The following is a 15,707-nucleotide window of genomic DNA, read 5'->3' on the forward strand; positions in this document are numbered from 1 at the left end:
AAATGACGGGAAGTGTCACAACATCGCGATTTAGTGTGGCAATAGTGTCACACTATTGTGTCGCAATAGTGGATCTCCACGGTCACTGCTGTCAGGACTTCACGAACTCAACAATGTTACCAAAGAAGTGTGTTTTTGACGGAGCAGTCCCAATGATAACGGTTCACGGTCGTGCTTTGGAAGCAGGCGGTGAGTTAAACTGCTTCAAATGTCTGTTGTTGGCTATCGTCGCGTAAGTAAACATCAGTGAACAACAGGATCGTGTAACGTTAGTTAATTTATCAATGGAGCATGGGATCTTTGGTGTGTGTTTAAATACATTTGTTTAGCTGACCACTATAGGTGTCAGTCTGATTATTGTAAAACCACCCAAACATAAACCTAGAGGTTCACACAAAGCGTGCTCCATCATTCAAATCCGCTACTCCATTGTTTTTTTATACACTAGTCTGACGTGCAAAACCGCTTTGCTTGCTATTGCTAAGGTTTAGTCGCATACAATAGTCCATAAACCGAATCATGTCCTCATAAACTGTGAGTAAAGACACACAAATGTTGACAGGCCACTAAATACAGTCCATACCACAGAGACGGACGTCCTGCTGCTGCTGCTTCTCCTGTTCAATTTATTTCAGCCTCCGGATCTGATTCGGGATCATTATCTGTATTAGTTGAATCTGATTGATAGCCATGGTTTACTAGAGAAACGTTTTCTTTTCCACGCTTGACGATGTCAGCTTTCAGAAGCCCTCGTGCAGTAGCTGCGCGCTCGTCATTCTTTAGCTCCGCCCACACGATACGCCTCCAGCCGCTCGTTTTTTTCCGGAAAGACTCGGTACAGCCTATCTTTGTTTTCGGAGACTTTTCGCAGCTATGAAGGATGCAATACTTTGCAATACAAAGATTTTATGTAATGTTATTTAGTTTTTGGTTTTTAGTTGTATTGTTTATTTCTGTACTACTTATTTTAATATATATATATATATATATATATATATATATATATATATATATATATATATATATATATATATATATATATATATATATATATATATATATATATATATAGCATTTGTAGTGGTTTTATGTTTATGTACAGTGCTTTGAGAAGCTTCTTTTAAAGGCGCTATATAAATAAAGTTATTATTAATATTATTATTATTATTATTATTTCACTTACCCCACTGGCAGATTATTTAGCTTATTTTAAGTAAAAACTCTTAATTTTGTGTTATTTTTTCTCAAAACAAGACAATAATTTTTACTCATCTGGTAAATGTTTCTTAATATAAGATTTTTTTAGAAATTTTGACTAGAAAAAAAGACAAAAAGACAAAGTAAGAGAAGTATTTTGTGCAGTGTGACGGCTTCAGGCCGAATCCCATGAACAGGTGCTCAGTTCAGCAGGAGCAGCCAGATGAGGGTTAACCGCTCACCAAAAACACTGCACTGTGTTCGCTTGAGAAGGACTATTAACCTTTACTGCCAAAGCTCATGCTGCTGTAGAAATGAAAAGTGTGTGACGGTATCCAAGATGAGGAGAAAGCATAAGTGGAGTATGCATGCAGATAGGATCAAACCGCACTGGCGTTTTAAATGTCACAGCCCTGATCTGAAAAAAAAAAAAAAAGACATGGAGGAAGAGAGCCAACAAACACAATCAGCAACTAACAATAGAGGAGGAACAAACTTCATGAGTCATCAATGATCTGTGTGAGATCTGCGCTCATCTTGAGTACAGTTGACACAGATGTTGTGAGGAGCTGCGTTCATTAATCACTCGTCTCACGCCGTACATCTCCCGAGCCCTGAACGCCACCGCAAACCATGCAGATAAACACCTCCGTAGTGAGCGCCAGGAGCCATCAACAGGTAATGGGACAAGCCTCTTTAAAAGATAACCATCGAGAGGCCTTATCAGAGCGCCCAGGAAGTCTGTCACGCCGCTATCGACCCAAACCATCTATTTGACTTTCCGTCACGGGAGAGTCGCATAGAAACGCTCCATGTTTGCACTTCCTTCTCACGTGGCATCTTTTCGTCTCCCTGCGGAGAGAGCGTTCGCATTGTGTTGGAGGGTTAATTCCCAGTCCTTTGCATTTTTTTTTTTTAAATGTCTTAATTACAGCTTCTTTTTCCGTGAGAAAGGGGGGAGAGGCCATGTCAAGCCTGAGCTCAGCCCGTAAAGATGGCATTTGATGGCTATTTGCTGCTATGCAACTCCACAGCTGCTCTTTCAGGGCCGCGGGGTGGGTGGGGAGCTCTTTTGTTGCGCTCGTCTGAGGGGACACTGAGGGTTAAGTTTGATCACGGCGAAACATACGTGTGCTGAAAGACGGCTGATGAGCGGGAGGGGCCTCGCGCAAACCTGCCGGAGCAATTTACTTTTCTCCTTTCTTTAGCCGTGCGCTGTGAATCGGCCTGACGGAGGTCGGATTATATTGTGCCGAAAACAAAGCCATGGCATCTTTAACCCAAATGCACAATCAACCAGGAACGGGTCAGGGCGGGCAATTAATCACTCAACAATTAACTAGTCGATTAGTGAGGTCCGCTGGTGAGTTTAGCTTTTAAAAGATGTTTTCCATTCACTTTAGCCTGTCTGTGAAATTTAGCATGTCTACAAAGTTTTATAATAATATAATATAATATAATATAATATAATATAATATAATATAATATAATATAATATAATATAATATAATATAATATAATATAATATAATATATAATGACTTCCTGAGAAGTAGCTAAATAGATCCCACACAAAAAAATCCTACATTTAAAATCAATAAGTAATAATACCAATATTATAATAATATTACATTTTCACAACTTTTACTTTTTACTTTCAAAGGTTTTAGTGAGTTGACTTTCTAAATTTATCCCTGCTGCCACAAAAATTTAAATTCATAACATCAATATGATAATATTTTTTCATGAATTTTTTCTGAATAAAATTTAATTTAAATTTATAGGATTACATTTGTATAGTGCTGAGCTAAAAAGGGATGAATTAATTTTATTTAAAAAAACACATTTTAGTGCTAATAAGTTGCTAAATTCATCAAAAATGAATAAAAAAGCTAAATTAAAATAAATAAATACAAATAAAAAAAACTGCAATTTAATTAATATCATCCAAAATGTATATAAAAAAGCTAAATACAAATAAAAAAACTATGATTTAATTAATCATTCAAATTAATAAAAAAAAAGAAATGTTAAATTCAAATAAATAAATAAAAATACTACCATTTCAATGATATAATCAAATTAATAAAAAGTACTAAATTCAAAAGAAATTAAAAAAAATCTACAATTTAATTAATTTCATCCAAAATTAATTTAAAAAGTGCTAAATTCAAATAAATAAATAAAAATATTGCAACTTAATATCATCCAAAATTAATTTTTTAAAAAAAGTACTAAATTCAAATAAATAAATACAAATTAAAACAAAATACTACAATTTAATTACAATATCAACATTATATAAAAATCAAAATAAAATGCCTTTCCAGACCTTAAGGACACAATGATTCCATGATGTTTAAGTCATGGAAAGCACATACATTCATGCATATTAATATACATTTTTCTCACCACGCTCACATCTGTTTTCCCCCAGATATTTCTCAGCCTCTTGCACAACGAGTGTCACATTTAGTTAAACTTTAAAAAGCACAGACATCCCACATGAACGGCACTAAGAAACAAGCCTGACTGGTGCATCATGAACCCTTCAACCAACAAAGTCATCTTGATGGTTAGCTAACTAGTCATACACACAGTTCACCAACCACTGCTAGTGCAGACACCAGAACATGCCACAAACACCATTCACAATCCCCTTCTGCTAACCACAGTGGCGTACTTCTCCTGAAATCTCCATTCATTAACCTTTTCAAGAGCAGGGATTACCGTTTAGAGAATCAAGGAGACACTAATCCTATAAAAGTTGCTGATCGTTCTTAAATCGGCCTGATCTCTCCTACTCATCCTGCTCAACAGCTACTCCAGGATGACCTAAAAGAAAGGTCACCCACCAAAGACGAGCCTAACATGACGAGGCATCCCAAAAACAACAAGAGCAGAAACTCCCCCCTCCCCCAAACATCACAGGCCGCCCAGCCTACAGCATGAAGCGGAAAGCGGACTCTAATTCAGTGTAAGTACCGGGCCGCCGCTCGGTGGGAATAGCTCACATATGGACTGTAAACAGAGTGATTAGAGAGATGTGGAGCGGCCCAGCCCCTGCGCTGCCTGAACAGCACCCTGGGACTCTTTACACCACCGCACACACACACCTGCAGGTAAAGAACGGGCTTCCCTGAGATGAAATGCACTATGAGTGTGCCAACACACGAGCTGAAACACTCGTCTTCCCTTAAGCATTTAAACAGGAACTCTGCTTATTTAAAAAGCAGACGTTTTAAGAGTGAATCTCATGAAAAAATGTGTCCTGGTCACATTTAACAAAATATTTTTTTACATTTTAAAAATGAAGCCCATTTTTTGGATCATTATTTCTTTATTTTGTATAAATTCTCATTACAGTAATAGTCTGGAAATTTAACATCTCACGTTAACCATTTGGCATGTCAGTCAAAAATAATATATATTTTTTTAATATTCTGTATTTTTCGCAGGATTTTATGGTACTAAAATATACTTATGCAGTAGTTATAATCCATTTATTAACTTTTTGAAAAAGACATTTCCAACTTAAACGGTCAGACAGATTGAAGTTTGGTCTCTTTTTAAAGAAGACATTTGGAAGATTTGTGTTGAAGTGAAAAAGTAAATAAATCAAAAGGTAAACGAGTTAGGTTCATAATTTAAGGTTGATCTCTCAAAAAATTAGCTTTTAGTAAGATTTTGTTTGGGTGCAGTACCAAACGCTTCCACTAGATGAAAATCATTTCCCATTCGTTTCCAGTGTGGTAAGTTTTGACCTTTTATTTTCTTCTTTTAATATACATAAAAATATTGTTTTACAGCACCAGAGGGTGAAATAATTCAGATTGTTCTCAAAAGTGATTCGGATGGGATTTTCATAGTAATAAAGTATTATTAAACTTTTATTTTATTTTTTTAATCAGCTAAAAAAAACAAAAAAAACATACGTTTTGCATTACGGTAATGAGAATTACTAAATTTTCCAAAACACATCTTACTCTAAATCAAATCTAAAACAAGTTGTGTTCCAAATTTGAGGTTGATATCTCAAAAAATTAGCTTTCAGTCAGATGTTTTGGGTGAAATTCATCTCCCATTCGTTTCCGATGCGCTCATTTTTAACAGTGAATAATGCAAACACGACTATTCTTTTTTTTTCAGGACCGTTTATCCGTTTTCAAATAATGTCCTTGATTTTGTGCCAAAACCTTTGACCAAGTTCCGTCCCATTCTGATGAAGTGATTCTGATGGGATTTTCATAGTAATACAGTATTTTTAAACCTTTTTTTAAATCAGAATAAATAAACTACCCTGCCATATAAATGCTTCAAAGTTTTGCATTGCTGTAATAATCCGATCTGCTCAACTGTCATTGAAATAACGCAATAATGCAACACAGCGCAAATGAAAACAGGCGTTATTTTCTATGAGCACAATGCAATTCTTTCTTCGGATTTTAAGGTTAAAAATGACACGTTGACAGGTTTCGTGAGATTCACCCATAACAGTTCACAGCTTGTAATGCATTATCAAGATCATTGTGGTTCGCCCATTGTTTACCCAACAATGCTCGCATTCACAACGGCTAGCAACAGCAGCAAAATAAAGTGCATTAATCTGCAGTGATGACAATAGCTATTGATTTGGATTTCTATGGCAATTCTGTCCATTTTCACTCTATCAAACTCTGGGCATTTGAAAAGGGACACTTGCAATCTTGGCAACTAGACGTGGAAGGCTCCAGCACCTGTGATAAGGGACATTCTTTTGCCAGAGAGCTCTGGTTCATGTCTTTGAGTAACTCCTTGAGCGCATTTCTTACTGTAGAGTGGGTCCACTGCTCTGGAGGAAGGTCTTCCAGTTTAGGACAACTGCAGGAAGGGATAGAACAAGAGAGAAGGGGAGAAAAGAGAGAGAGAGGGAGAGAGGACAGTGAGCACTGGGCTTTGCTTTTCTGCTGCAAGCGTCCCTCTAAGACAGACAGATTTCATTTGGCGCATGAAGCAGATGCATCTGGAGTCTCTCTCCTCTCTCTCCTCTCTCTCTCCTGATTGTTCTGATTAGTTAATTACTTTATACAACACATCTGCTGTATTGATGCATGAATTATACATCAGCTGCATGCGGCGACTATTATTTCACGTTACTTCTACCTTCCTGCCTTGATGTGCTTGCTAAAACAATTTAAGGTGTTTCCAGCTAGATTTAGATGCATTAAAAAGCATATTTATCCAGTATATTAGAGCGTGTTCTCAAAAAAAAAAAAGTAAAAAAAAAAAAATGCACGACCAGAAATCAATGGAGAAAACACAGCTGCATTCAGGGTGTCATTAATGAACGCTTGTTCAATAGGATGCAATAAATGGCAAGCTGCCAAGTAAATATCGCAACACCGATGTTCGGCGCCAGCGTGCAATGCAAATTAAGGATGACGAGTGTCATTTCCGCGCCACCGGCGTCACCAAACGGAACTGCAGAAACAATGACTGTTTTCAAAACAGACAGACGCAAACTTTTACTTAAGTTTTGATAGGGAACATTTTGGTAATGCTAGTGCAAAAATGACACCTCTGAATACACATCCTTCAATTTAAATCATAAACGGCATCATGGGTTAATCTTTTTTTTTTTTACTGCAATACTGATGATTTCATAGTCTTTAATAATTGGATGAGCGGCAATGTGCAATTAACACATCCATGTTTGCATATAGAGACACACACACACACGGAGAAAAGGAGAGATCGGATCCGGCACACCTTTAAGTGTGAGACAGCCACAGAGCCTCTGGAGACGAGACACACAGATATACATGGATGTGTACAGGAAGAGGAAGAGGTGTGTGTGGCCCACAGCAGTGGCTTGTGGGAAAAAAAATCAGCATGGTTTGTGGCGGCACTGCTTGTGGGTACAGTACATGGGAAACTGACCTGTGTAGCTGGATTTTCAGCGTGACCACATGGTACACATCCTGTAACATGTCCGCCACTGTGGCATCGGGTGCATCCGTCACATAGGAAAGAGGCACGGGGTTCCACTTGCCCACCTGAATTAGACCTGCGGTGAGGAAACACACCATTTACCACAGGCACACACACACGACAGCACACGGGAACAAAAGACTACACTTTTTAGTAAAGGGGACCCTTTTTCAAACTCTTGAATGTTGATTATTTTCCTCATATTCTCCATTTGTTGCGGCTCCTCTCTTCCCAGTCTTTCAGTAACGCTCTGTTTAGTTCCCGTCTCTAAGAAGCCCCTCCTTCTGAAAAGCACACTGTGCTGTGATTGGTCAAGTGTTTGGGAAATGCCCGCCCCTTACCATAACCGCCAGTTTCAACACACTACTGACTCACTCAACCAGGCCCCGCCACTTTATCCTGCATATGTATTTTTTAAATGAGAAATATTGTGACGTGTTCGTTCCCGAAAGAAAGCTCAAGAGGGTTTTGCGGAGCATTTTCATGCTCAAACAGCAACATTAAGCACTAATGAACGTGGGAAAAAAAGCAATTAAGGAACTTCGTTATGTGCCATTTAATAACCATATTCAACATAAAACTATAGTATTACCATCTAAGTAATGTAAAAACCGAGAATTTAAAGCAATCTCTTTGTGAGGGCAGCGTCACGTTCCTCTTATATGGACAGCACAATCCCATAATGCATTGCAACAACATAAATTCACAAATCTAGATAATATGGAAGGCGAATTGAGAGAAATGTTGGTTATAAATTAGAGGTGGGCATAGATTATTTGTTTAATCTAGATTAAAATGGCTCATCTGAATTCTGCAAAGGTTTTCAGAATGTGTGTGCTACCCTCTCACATACGTTACGCTAGGGGTGTAACGGTACAGATTGCTCACGGTTCGGTTTGTTAATCACGGTTTTTATGTTCATGGTTTCGGTGCGGTTCGGTATTTGCTATGTTCAGGGAAAAAAAGTTAAATTATTTAAAAAATTAAGAAAAAAACTTAAAAGCAACAGCACAAATAAATACTATTGAGCAAAGATACTAATACAATAAACAATGTTTTTCAGGTTTTTAGTTTTAGGTATAGGTCTAACATTAGTTTTTAGGTAGAGAAATTGAATATGTAAATCAAGTGTAAAATAACTGCATATTTCAGTGTTTAAATTAAAGATTAATCCTTATTAAACTTACAAAAGCTATTCAATCAAGAGCAGTGAGTGATGTCCTTATCTTTTGTTTGACATTAAACAGACAGCAGTAAAGGCTACTGCCCCTTTAAGACCTAATGCACGGATAGGAGTCGTCTTTCTCGACTGTATAAAGTTCTCTTAAGGCATATTCAGACTATCTGTCTGCTTGGATACTCACCTAGATGGACGTGTTGACATACTTCTTGTGTCAGTTAGCCGTTCAAGCGCAAGACTTAAAGCATTATTTTCAAGTTACAACCTATATTAAAGATGCGTCATCAGATGTGAGATGCGTGCCGGCACCTTTTACACGGCACCTCGGTTAGGAAACGCTGTATAGACCCAGCTCCCAACCCAACTTTGAGAATAGATTAACAGCATTATTTTTTTTAATCGCCCGATAAGAGTCTCACGTTAATGCTGATAACAGCCCACCACTATTATAAATATACATTTTTAATGCTGAAATCCATTTAAGATTGAATGGTTTTGTATTTATAAAAAAATAAAAAATAAAATAAAAACAGCATACACAAATATTGCTTAAAATTGTCAACGGGGTCGGTTTTAATGTTTTTGAAATGAGTCTTCTGCTCACAGAGGCTGCATTTATTTGATCAAAAATACAGTAAAAGTCTGAAATATTATTACTATGCAAAAAATATGTTTATTATGTGAATATATAGTAAAGAGTAATTTATTCCTGTGATCAAAGCTGAATTTATCATCATTACTCCAGTCTTCAGTGTCACATGATCCTTCACTAATCATTCTCATATGAGGATTTGATGATCAACAAACATTTATGATTATCAATAACAGTTGTGCTGCTTAAACTCTCTTCTTCAAGATTATTTGATAAATCGAAAGTTTAAAAAAAACTATCAATCTGATGCAAGTTTCTTTTTTTAATGATAATACCATAGTATTTTTTGGTATGGGGTTGAAGAGAGGCTTTCACTCTCAAATCTCGACCATATGTTGTCTTTCGACTGGCACTAAATGAAAAAAAACTAGATACAGAAGATCCAAAGAAAAAAGAAATGATGATGGACAGCCTGCAATAAATTACAGTCTGAAGGCTAGAGCTCTTAAAATAGCCCCCAACTCCATAAAGCGAGCAATTAGAAACAGCAGGCCCACCTCCACACTCGTTCCCATTGAGAAAAGTGTGATTACAGAGAGCAGGAGGTGCACCTGTGTGTTCCTGCCTCTACCCACAAACCCCCTGACCTCGGCATCAGGTCAGCACGAGCAAAACCCTGCATGCACTACCGGAGCGCAGCCAACAAATCACTCCCGAAATATCCCTGTTTAGCCTCCAAAAATATCTGAGCATCTGCCCGGCGTTCTATGACTCACGGTTAAAGGCATAGAAAAAATCCTGTGCATGTTCTGGAGAAAACAGTGAAAGCATGCCGTACCTTTAGCCTGTGCAGCCGAACTGTGCGAGTACCCCAGAGAGAGCAAGGCCATCTCGATCAGCTGGTTGAAGAGCATGTCCTTCCTGACCAGAACGAACTCTGCATGCTCCTCTTTGCTGTCGAACTCGATGGGGCTCTCGTAGTGCTCCACCACACAAAACACCGGCAGCATGTTACCTAGCAGAAACAACAGCGCACGCTTAACACGTCACCAAAGCCAAATGCATGCAAATGCATTTCAAATATTACTGGTAATTGAAAAAATGACATTCAGATTCAAATCATGATTGGTGATTCTCCCACTCAGATGATACTGTGCTGCTCAGAAGTTTCATACCCATATACGCAAAGTTTTTAACAAAATGAGAGGAATCTGGGATTTAAATTTTTTTTTTAAATTATATTTTACATAATAGAGGTTTACACACGTGACCCTGGACCACAAAGCCTGTCATAAGGATCTTTATTTTATTTCTGATGCTGCGTTCACACCGCACGCGAATGACGCGAATAAATCTAAATATAGGCTAGGACAATATTTGAAAATTTGAGGGTGCAAAAAAATAAAAAAAAATAAAAACATTGAGAAAATCTCCTTTAAAGTTGTCCAAATGAAGTTCTCAGCAATGCCTTTTACTACTACTAATAAAATATTTGTTTTTTATTTCCAGTAGGACAAAATATATTCATGGAAGATGACCTTTACTAATGATTTTTGGCATTAAACAAAATAAACCCTTTTGACCCATTCAATGTATTGTTGGCTTCGCCACAGATATACCCGTGAGACGCAGGACTGGACTTGTGCTCCTGGGTCATATATACTCCACAAGACAAAACGACTGAATTTATACAAATTGCCACATTCAAAAATTCACATACCCATGAATCTGGACGGTCTGCCATTACCTGATGATCCACTATTGTTTTAATGTTTCCTGTTAAAGGCACAATATGTAATGTTTCGCTGCTAGATGTCGCTTATTCAAAACAAAAGCGAGGCTTGATGACGGCCGGATTTCGCGGAGCTTTTATTCTGCCTCAGACGGAAGCTTTCACTTCTTCCGCTCATGCGTGTGTGTGTGGTAACGCAGCGCTGTTTTATCATATCACACACATCTGAGTGTGTTAAAGTGATGTTTTAATGCGACACTTGTTCACACTGCAGTGAGCAAGACTGTGTCCTGGTTAAAGTTGCTTATTTCTCTGGATTTAAACATTCTTGGGATAATGGGAGGACAAGTCAACAAAATATATAACATTGTTCAAGTGATTTTTGGATATTTTTATTAAAATCTTTTTTAAAAACTTTTTATCCCACAATTCTGACATTTTTTCTCAGAATTGCGACTTAAACGTTTAAAAAAAAAGGTAATTGCAACTTCTTATCTTACTTTATTAAAAAGTCAGAATTTTGAGAACGCAATAAACCATTTTATTTTTTTAATTTAGTGGCGGAAACAAGTGTCAATAAAACATTAAGAGCAGGGGTTGAAAATATATTTCTTATTTTGTTTAAAGATCATATTTTGTCATTTAGTACCGCCCTTCAGAAGATAATAACTACATGTTTCCCAGAAGAGAAAATACTAATACCCTGGTCATCCCATTCAAAGAGTCTACACACCTCAGATCTTAATGCATTTGCTTCCTTCTTCAGCATCAGTATTTTTGCATTTCTTGCTTTAAGAAATGTTACAGAAAACTGATGTGGTTTAACATAATATGCAGAGGAAAACCCAGTCCCATGTTTGATGGTCCTAATGTGATACCTCATTGATATTCCAAAGTATTTTGATTAACTTGACTTTTTAAAGCATGCATGTTGCGATCTGTGGTGAAATACATTTTAAAGTGAGCGTGCAACACAACAGGGAGCTGCTAGAATGCAGTATTATATGTGTTGCATGCATATTCAGGCCAAAACTGCAAATGCAAATAAAGAAGCTATAAAATAGAAGTTTGTGCTTAAGGAAGATGCCACAAAAAAACAACCCCAAGCATGAGCAATAAGAGCAGTTACATTTGCCTAAGCATGCAAACTCTAATTAATCAATTGATTATAATCCGCTGTAATGGCGTTACATTGTAACATGCATAATAAGATCAGACTGCAGAGCGAGCAGAGACGGCGTCGACGAAACAGCTCTGCTATTTAAACGCGTTAGCACACTAAAAGGTTATCGTGGGTTTAGCGCTTTATTTATTGTTAAGGTGCTCAAATCACATTAGAATACTTCTTCAGGCAGATCCCAGAACCCTTCCCATGATGCACTGCATGCAGCAGCTCCCTATAGCCTTGAGGTTTACGAGTCTGTGTAAACAGTGCGGCGCTATCAGGGAAAAAACCAAGAATCTCCGTCCAAAGCTGTCATGTGTTCGGGTTTACTGTGCAAATATCACATAATACCAGCCAGCTGCAACACTCCGGTGATGAAATTTCAGGAACTTCATGATCTCTTGGACTCGGGATCTTTATTTTTACAGGGTTTAACACAGGCTGGGGGTAATATCAACGTCTCCTATCAGGGCAATCGTAATAAATCATATTTCTGCTCCTCGCCGCTGCAGTTTCCTTAAGAATGCGACCGTTTTCTGGAAAACAATCAATAAATAGAGTAATCATAAGCAGATGCCAGGGAATGTGCTGAATCGAAGCTTTTCCATTTTTAATAGATAAAGATCTAACAATAAAGACTGCTGTGTCGGTTCATTTCAGGATCAATACACGCTTTGTTCCCAGAGAGCTGAGAAAAGCCCATGGTAAATATTATTCAGCTAAAACAATGAATACAGTAGCTACCAAAGTTCAGCAGGCACTCAGCAAAAAGTTCACTATTTCCCATAAATAATAATAACGGTTGGCCAGAGAGCTATAGAACGGGAATAACTAACACTAGTTGGTGTAGCTAAAATATTTCCTCTTTAATTGTACACAGCAGATATATGGAATTGTACACTATATTATATATATATATATATATATATATATATATATATATATATATATATATATATATATATATATATATATATATATATATATATGCTAATATAAAGCATGAGCTTTAGCATATATTTTATTATTTGTGACCCAGGAGCTCAAATCCAGTCCTGCGTCTCACGGGTATGTTTGTGGCAATAGCCAACAATACATTGAACGGGTCAAAATGATCGATTTTTCTTTTATGTCAAAAATCATTAGGATATTAAGATCATGTTCCATGAAGATATTTTGTAAATATCCTACCTTAAATATTTATAAAAATGTAGTCGTAGTAATATGCATTGCTAAGGACTTCATTTGGACAACTTTAAAGGAGATTTTCTGAGTATTTTGATTTTTTTGCACCCTCAGATTCCAGATTTTCAAATAATATCCTATCATAACAAACCACACATCAATGGAAAGATTTTATTTTCTCCAAAAATTGACCCTTACGACTGATTTTGTGGTCCAGGGTCACATATTAGAGCTGTCAAACGATTAATCACATCCACAAATAAAGGTTTATGTTTACATAATATATGCATGTGTACTGTGTATAATTATTATGTAGACACACACACACACACATAAATGTGTGTATTCAAATATACATAGTTATATACAGTACACACCCATACATTATGCAATTCACTGAAACATCAAAATCACCAACCAATAGAAATGTATTTACTAAGAATTTCAATTTTAAAAAAAACTAAACACTAACAGTGGCTGCTTTCTGAAAATGAATGCATGTGCTTACAAAGAGTGGTAAGCATAGCTTTAGAAATGTTGCTGGCGGAATAGCTATGCAACAAATATGTAACTAATTTGCATCTTTACACCATATTTCAGTGTTATTCAAATGGCAGACAAATAGTTCCATCCGGACATAATATTTGCGTCATTTTATCGTTTCTACAGATTAAAGTGACGAAAAAACAAGCACTTGGGTCGATTTGGAGCTATCTCTACAATATTTTCATCTAGAGCCAAACATGCTTCATTCAAGGCATTTCTGCCCCGTTCAAGTTAAAGCGCCACACGAAGAGCGCAGACACAAAGTTATTTTATTTTAACAACAGTAGCAGAAACACACTAAAACGCTGCAGAGAGCCAGAATGAAGCAAATACATTTATTTGAATCTGTCATACAGATCCTGATTCCAACTGTCTAACTAAACCGGGTTTGAGAAAAGTTAACCTGTGGCATCTTTAGACGTTTAAAAAACAAAAAAACACACAAAGTGTAGCATTAATAATCAGCATATAGAGAGCATTTCATAATAAACAATGTTAGAATTTGGAGATGTATGTAGAGGTGGCAAGACTTTTGTCATCATGATGAGAGTTTAGATTATGTACATTGTTTGTTTTTAGTAGTTTATTGCTTTGAGAAAAATATAAAAATGGTCCATATTTTTCCTACACAGTAAAAAAAATTGTTGGTTTAACTTTAAAAAAAAGTAAGTAACCTGGTTGCCTTAAAATTTTGAGTTCATTAAAATTAAACATTTGAGTTGATACAATGAAGGAAATTGGTTTAATAAATAGAAACTCAAAATATTATTGTATGAACCACATAAAAATGGGATAAATCCTCAATTTGGCATATTTCACTGTGTCATCACAAATAAAACACACACAATAACTCAATGCTTACAATTTTTTAAAATAATATTGCAAAAAAGGTTGTCGATTCTCAAAAATGTTCATTGTATTAACTCAAATTTAAAGTCAATTAAGGCAACCAGGTGACTTATTTTTCGCGGTGTAAGAGGTAAACCCTGCACCCCTAAGTATGTTTCTCAGTGCCAAGGGCTTCTATGTGCCAGACACAACGCTGTCTAAATGTACTTCACTCATTAAACAATAGCCTGATAAGACATCTGATATTAACTTTTTAATTATTTTTTTTCTACATTTATTTTGTTATAGATTATAAATCTCTTTAACAGGGGTGTCCTGGCCAATATCCATATCCAGATGGGAGAAATATTTACCTTTTTTTGTTGGTACATTTTGGCAAAAATCCCAGTGTTTGGCCCAAGATTCTCATCTTTGGTGACTATTTTGAGTGTTTAATATTTTTTTTCCTTTTACAAAGTACTACGGCTGCCCCAACGGAAAAGTATAACGGTTCCAAAAAAGTATTGTCCGGAGCTCTACTGGGAAGGAAATCCAGAGACCAGACCTCTTGCACCTTTAATTGAATCCCCCTGCCATATATATTCTCCAGGTGCAAGATACAGTCAAACCAGAATTTATTCAGACACCTTCAACATTTCCTCATATCGTCACAGTTTATTCGCTTAAACGGTAATAAAATATGACAAGAACTCAGAGTTAAACTGTCAGAACACATTCATCTTGATAATGTCAGATAACTTTGATAAGGGATGTAATGGGCATTACGGGGATGTAATGCCGGGGCGGCAGTGGCTCAGTGGTTCATGTAGGTTGTCTACAAACCAGAAGGTTGGTGGTTCAATCCCCGGTTCCACCTGACCAAGTGTCGAAGTGTCCATGAGCAAGACACCTAACCCCAGCTGCTCCCGACGAGCTGGATGGCGCCTTACATGGCTGACATCGCCGTCGGTGTATGAATGGGTGAATGTGAGGCAAAATGTAAAGCGCTTTGGATAAAAGCGCTATATAAATGCAGTCCATTTACCATTTAATGGATTACAATCAGCAGTTAAATTTTACTACGCAGTTAGATCATACCAATTTAGCTCAACCGATGACCAAGCAATGCTTCATTTTGTTCAGTCTGTGGTGTCAAAGGTCACATTAGCAATGAACACAACAGCAAAACATGCTCAGGTCAAAGTGTCTCGATCATTTTGGTGCCTATTTTACTGGAATATTTGGGTGTAATGTGTCACAGTTTACTTTTTGCTCTCCTCACTTACAGAAAGGAACTATACACCCTTAAAAAT

The 15,707-nt window shown here is 36.8% G+C and overlaps 1 protein-coding gene across 6 annotated transcripts in view; it reads right to left on the reverse strand.

Moving 5' to 3' along the window:
* The window catches only part of satb1b (SATB homeobox 1b), an 82,102-nt gene that overhangs the window by 51,200 nt on the left and 15,195 nt on the right, over positions 1-15,707 (reverse strand). For 4 of the 6 annotated variants that reach the window (XM_067447792.1, XM_067447790.1, XM_067447788.1 and 1 more), the window contains exons 3-5: positions 9,777-9,953; positions 7,116-7,242; positions 5,933-6,056 (exon numbers count right to left, since the gene is read on the reverse strand). In XM_067447792.1, coding sequence (XP_067303893.1) covers positions 5,933-6,056; positions 7,116-7,242; positions 9,777-9,953 — 428 coding nt within the window. The remainder of the gene's footprint in view (positions 1-5,932; positions 6,057-7,115; positions 7,243-9,776; positions 9,954-15,707) is intronic. The other 2 variants (XM_067447793.1, XM_067447791.1) reach the window with 1 other exon arrangement.

The sequence above is a fragment of the Pseudorasbora parva genome, chromosome 7 (assembly GCF_024679245.1).
Source record: "Pseudorasbora parva isolate DD20220531a chromosome 7, ASM2467924v1, whole genome shotgun sequence".
NCBI classification, from domain to species: Eukaryota; Metazoa; Chordata; class Actinopteri; order Cypriniformes; family Gobionidae; genus Pseudorasbora; species Pseudorasbora parva.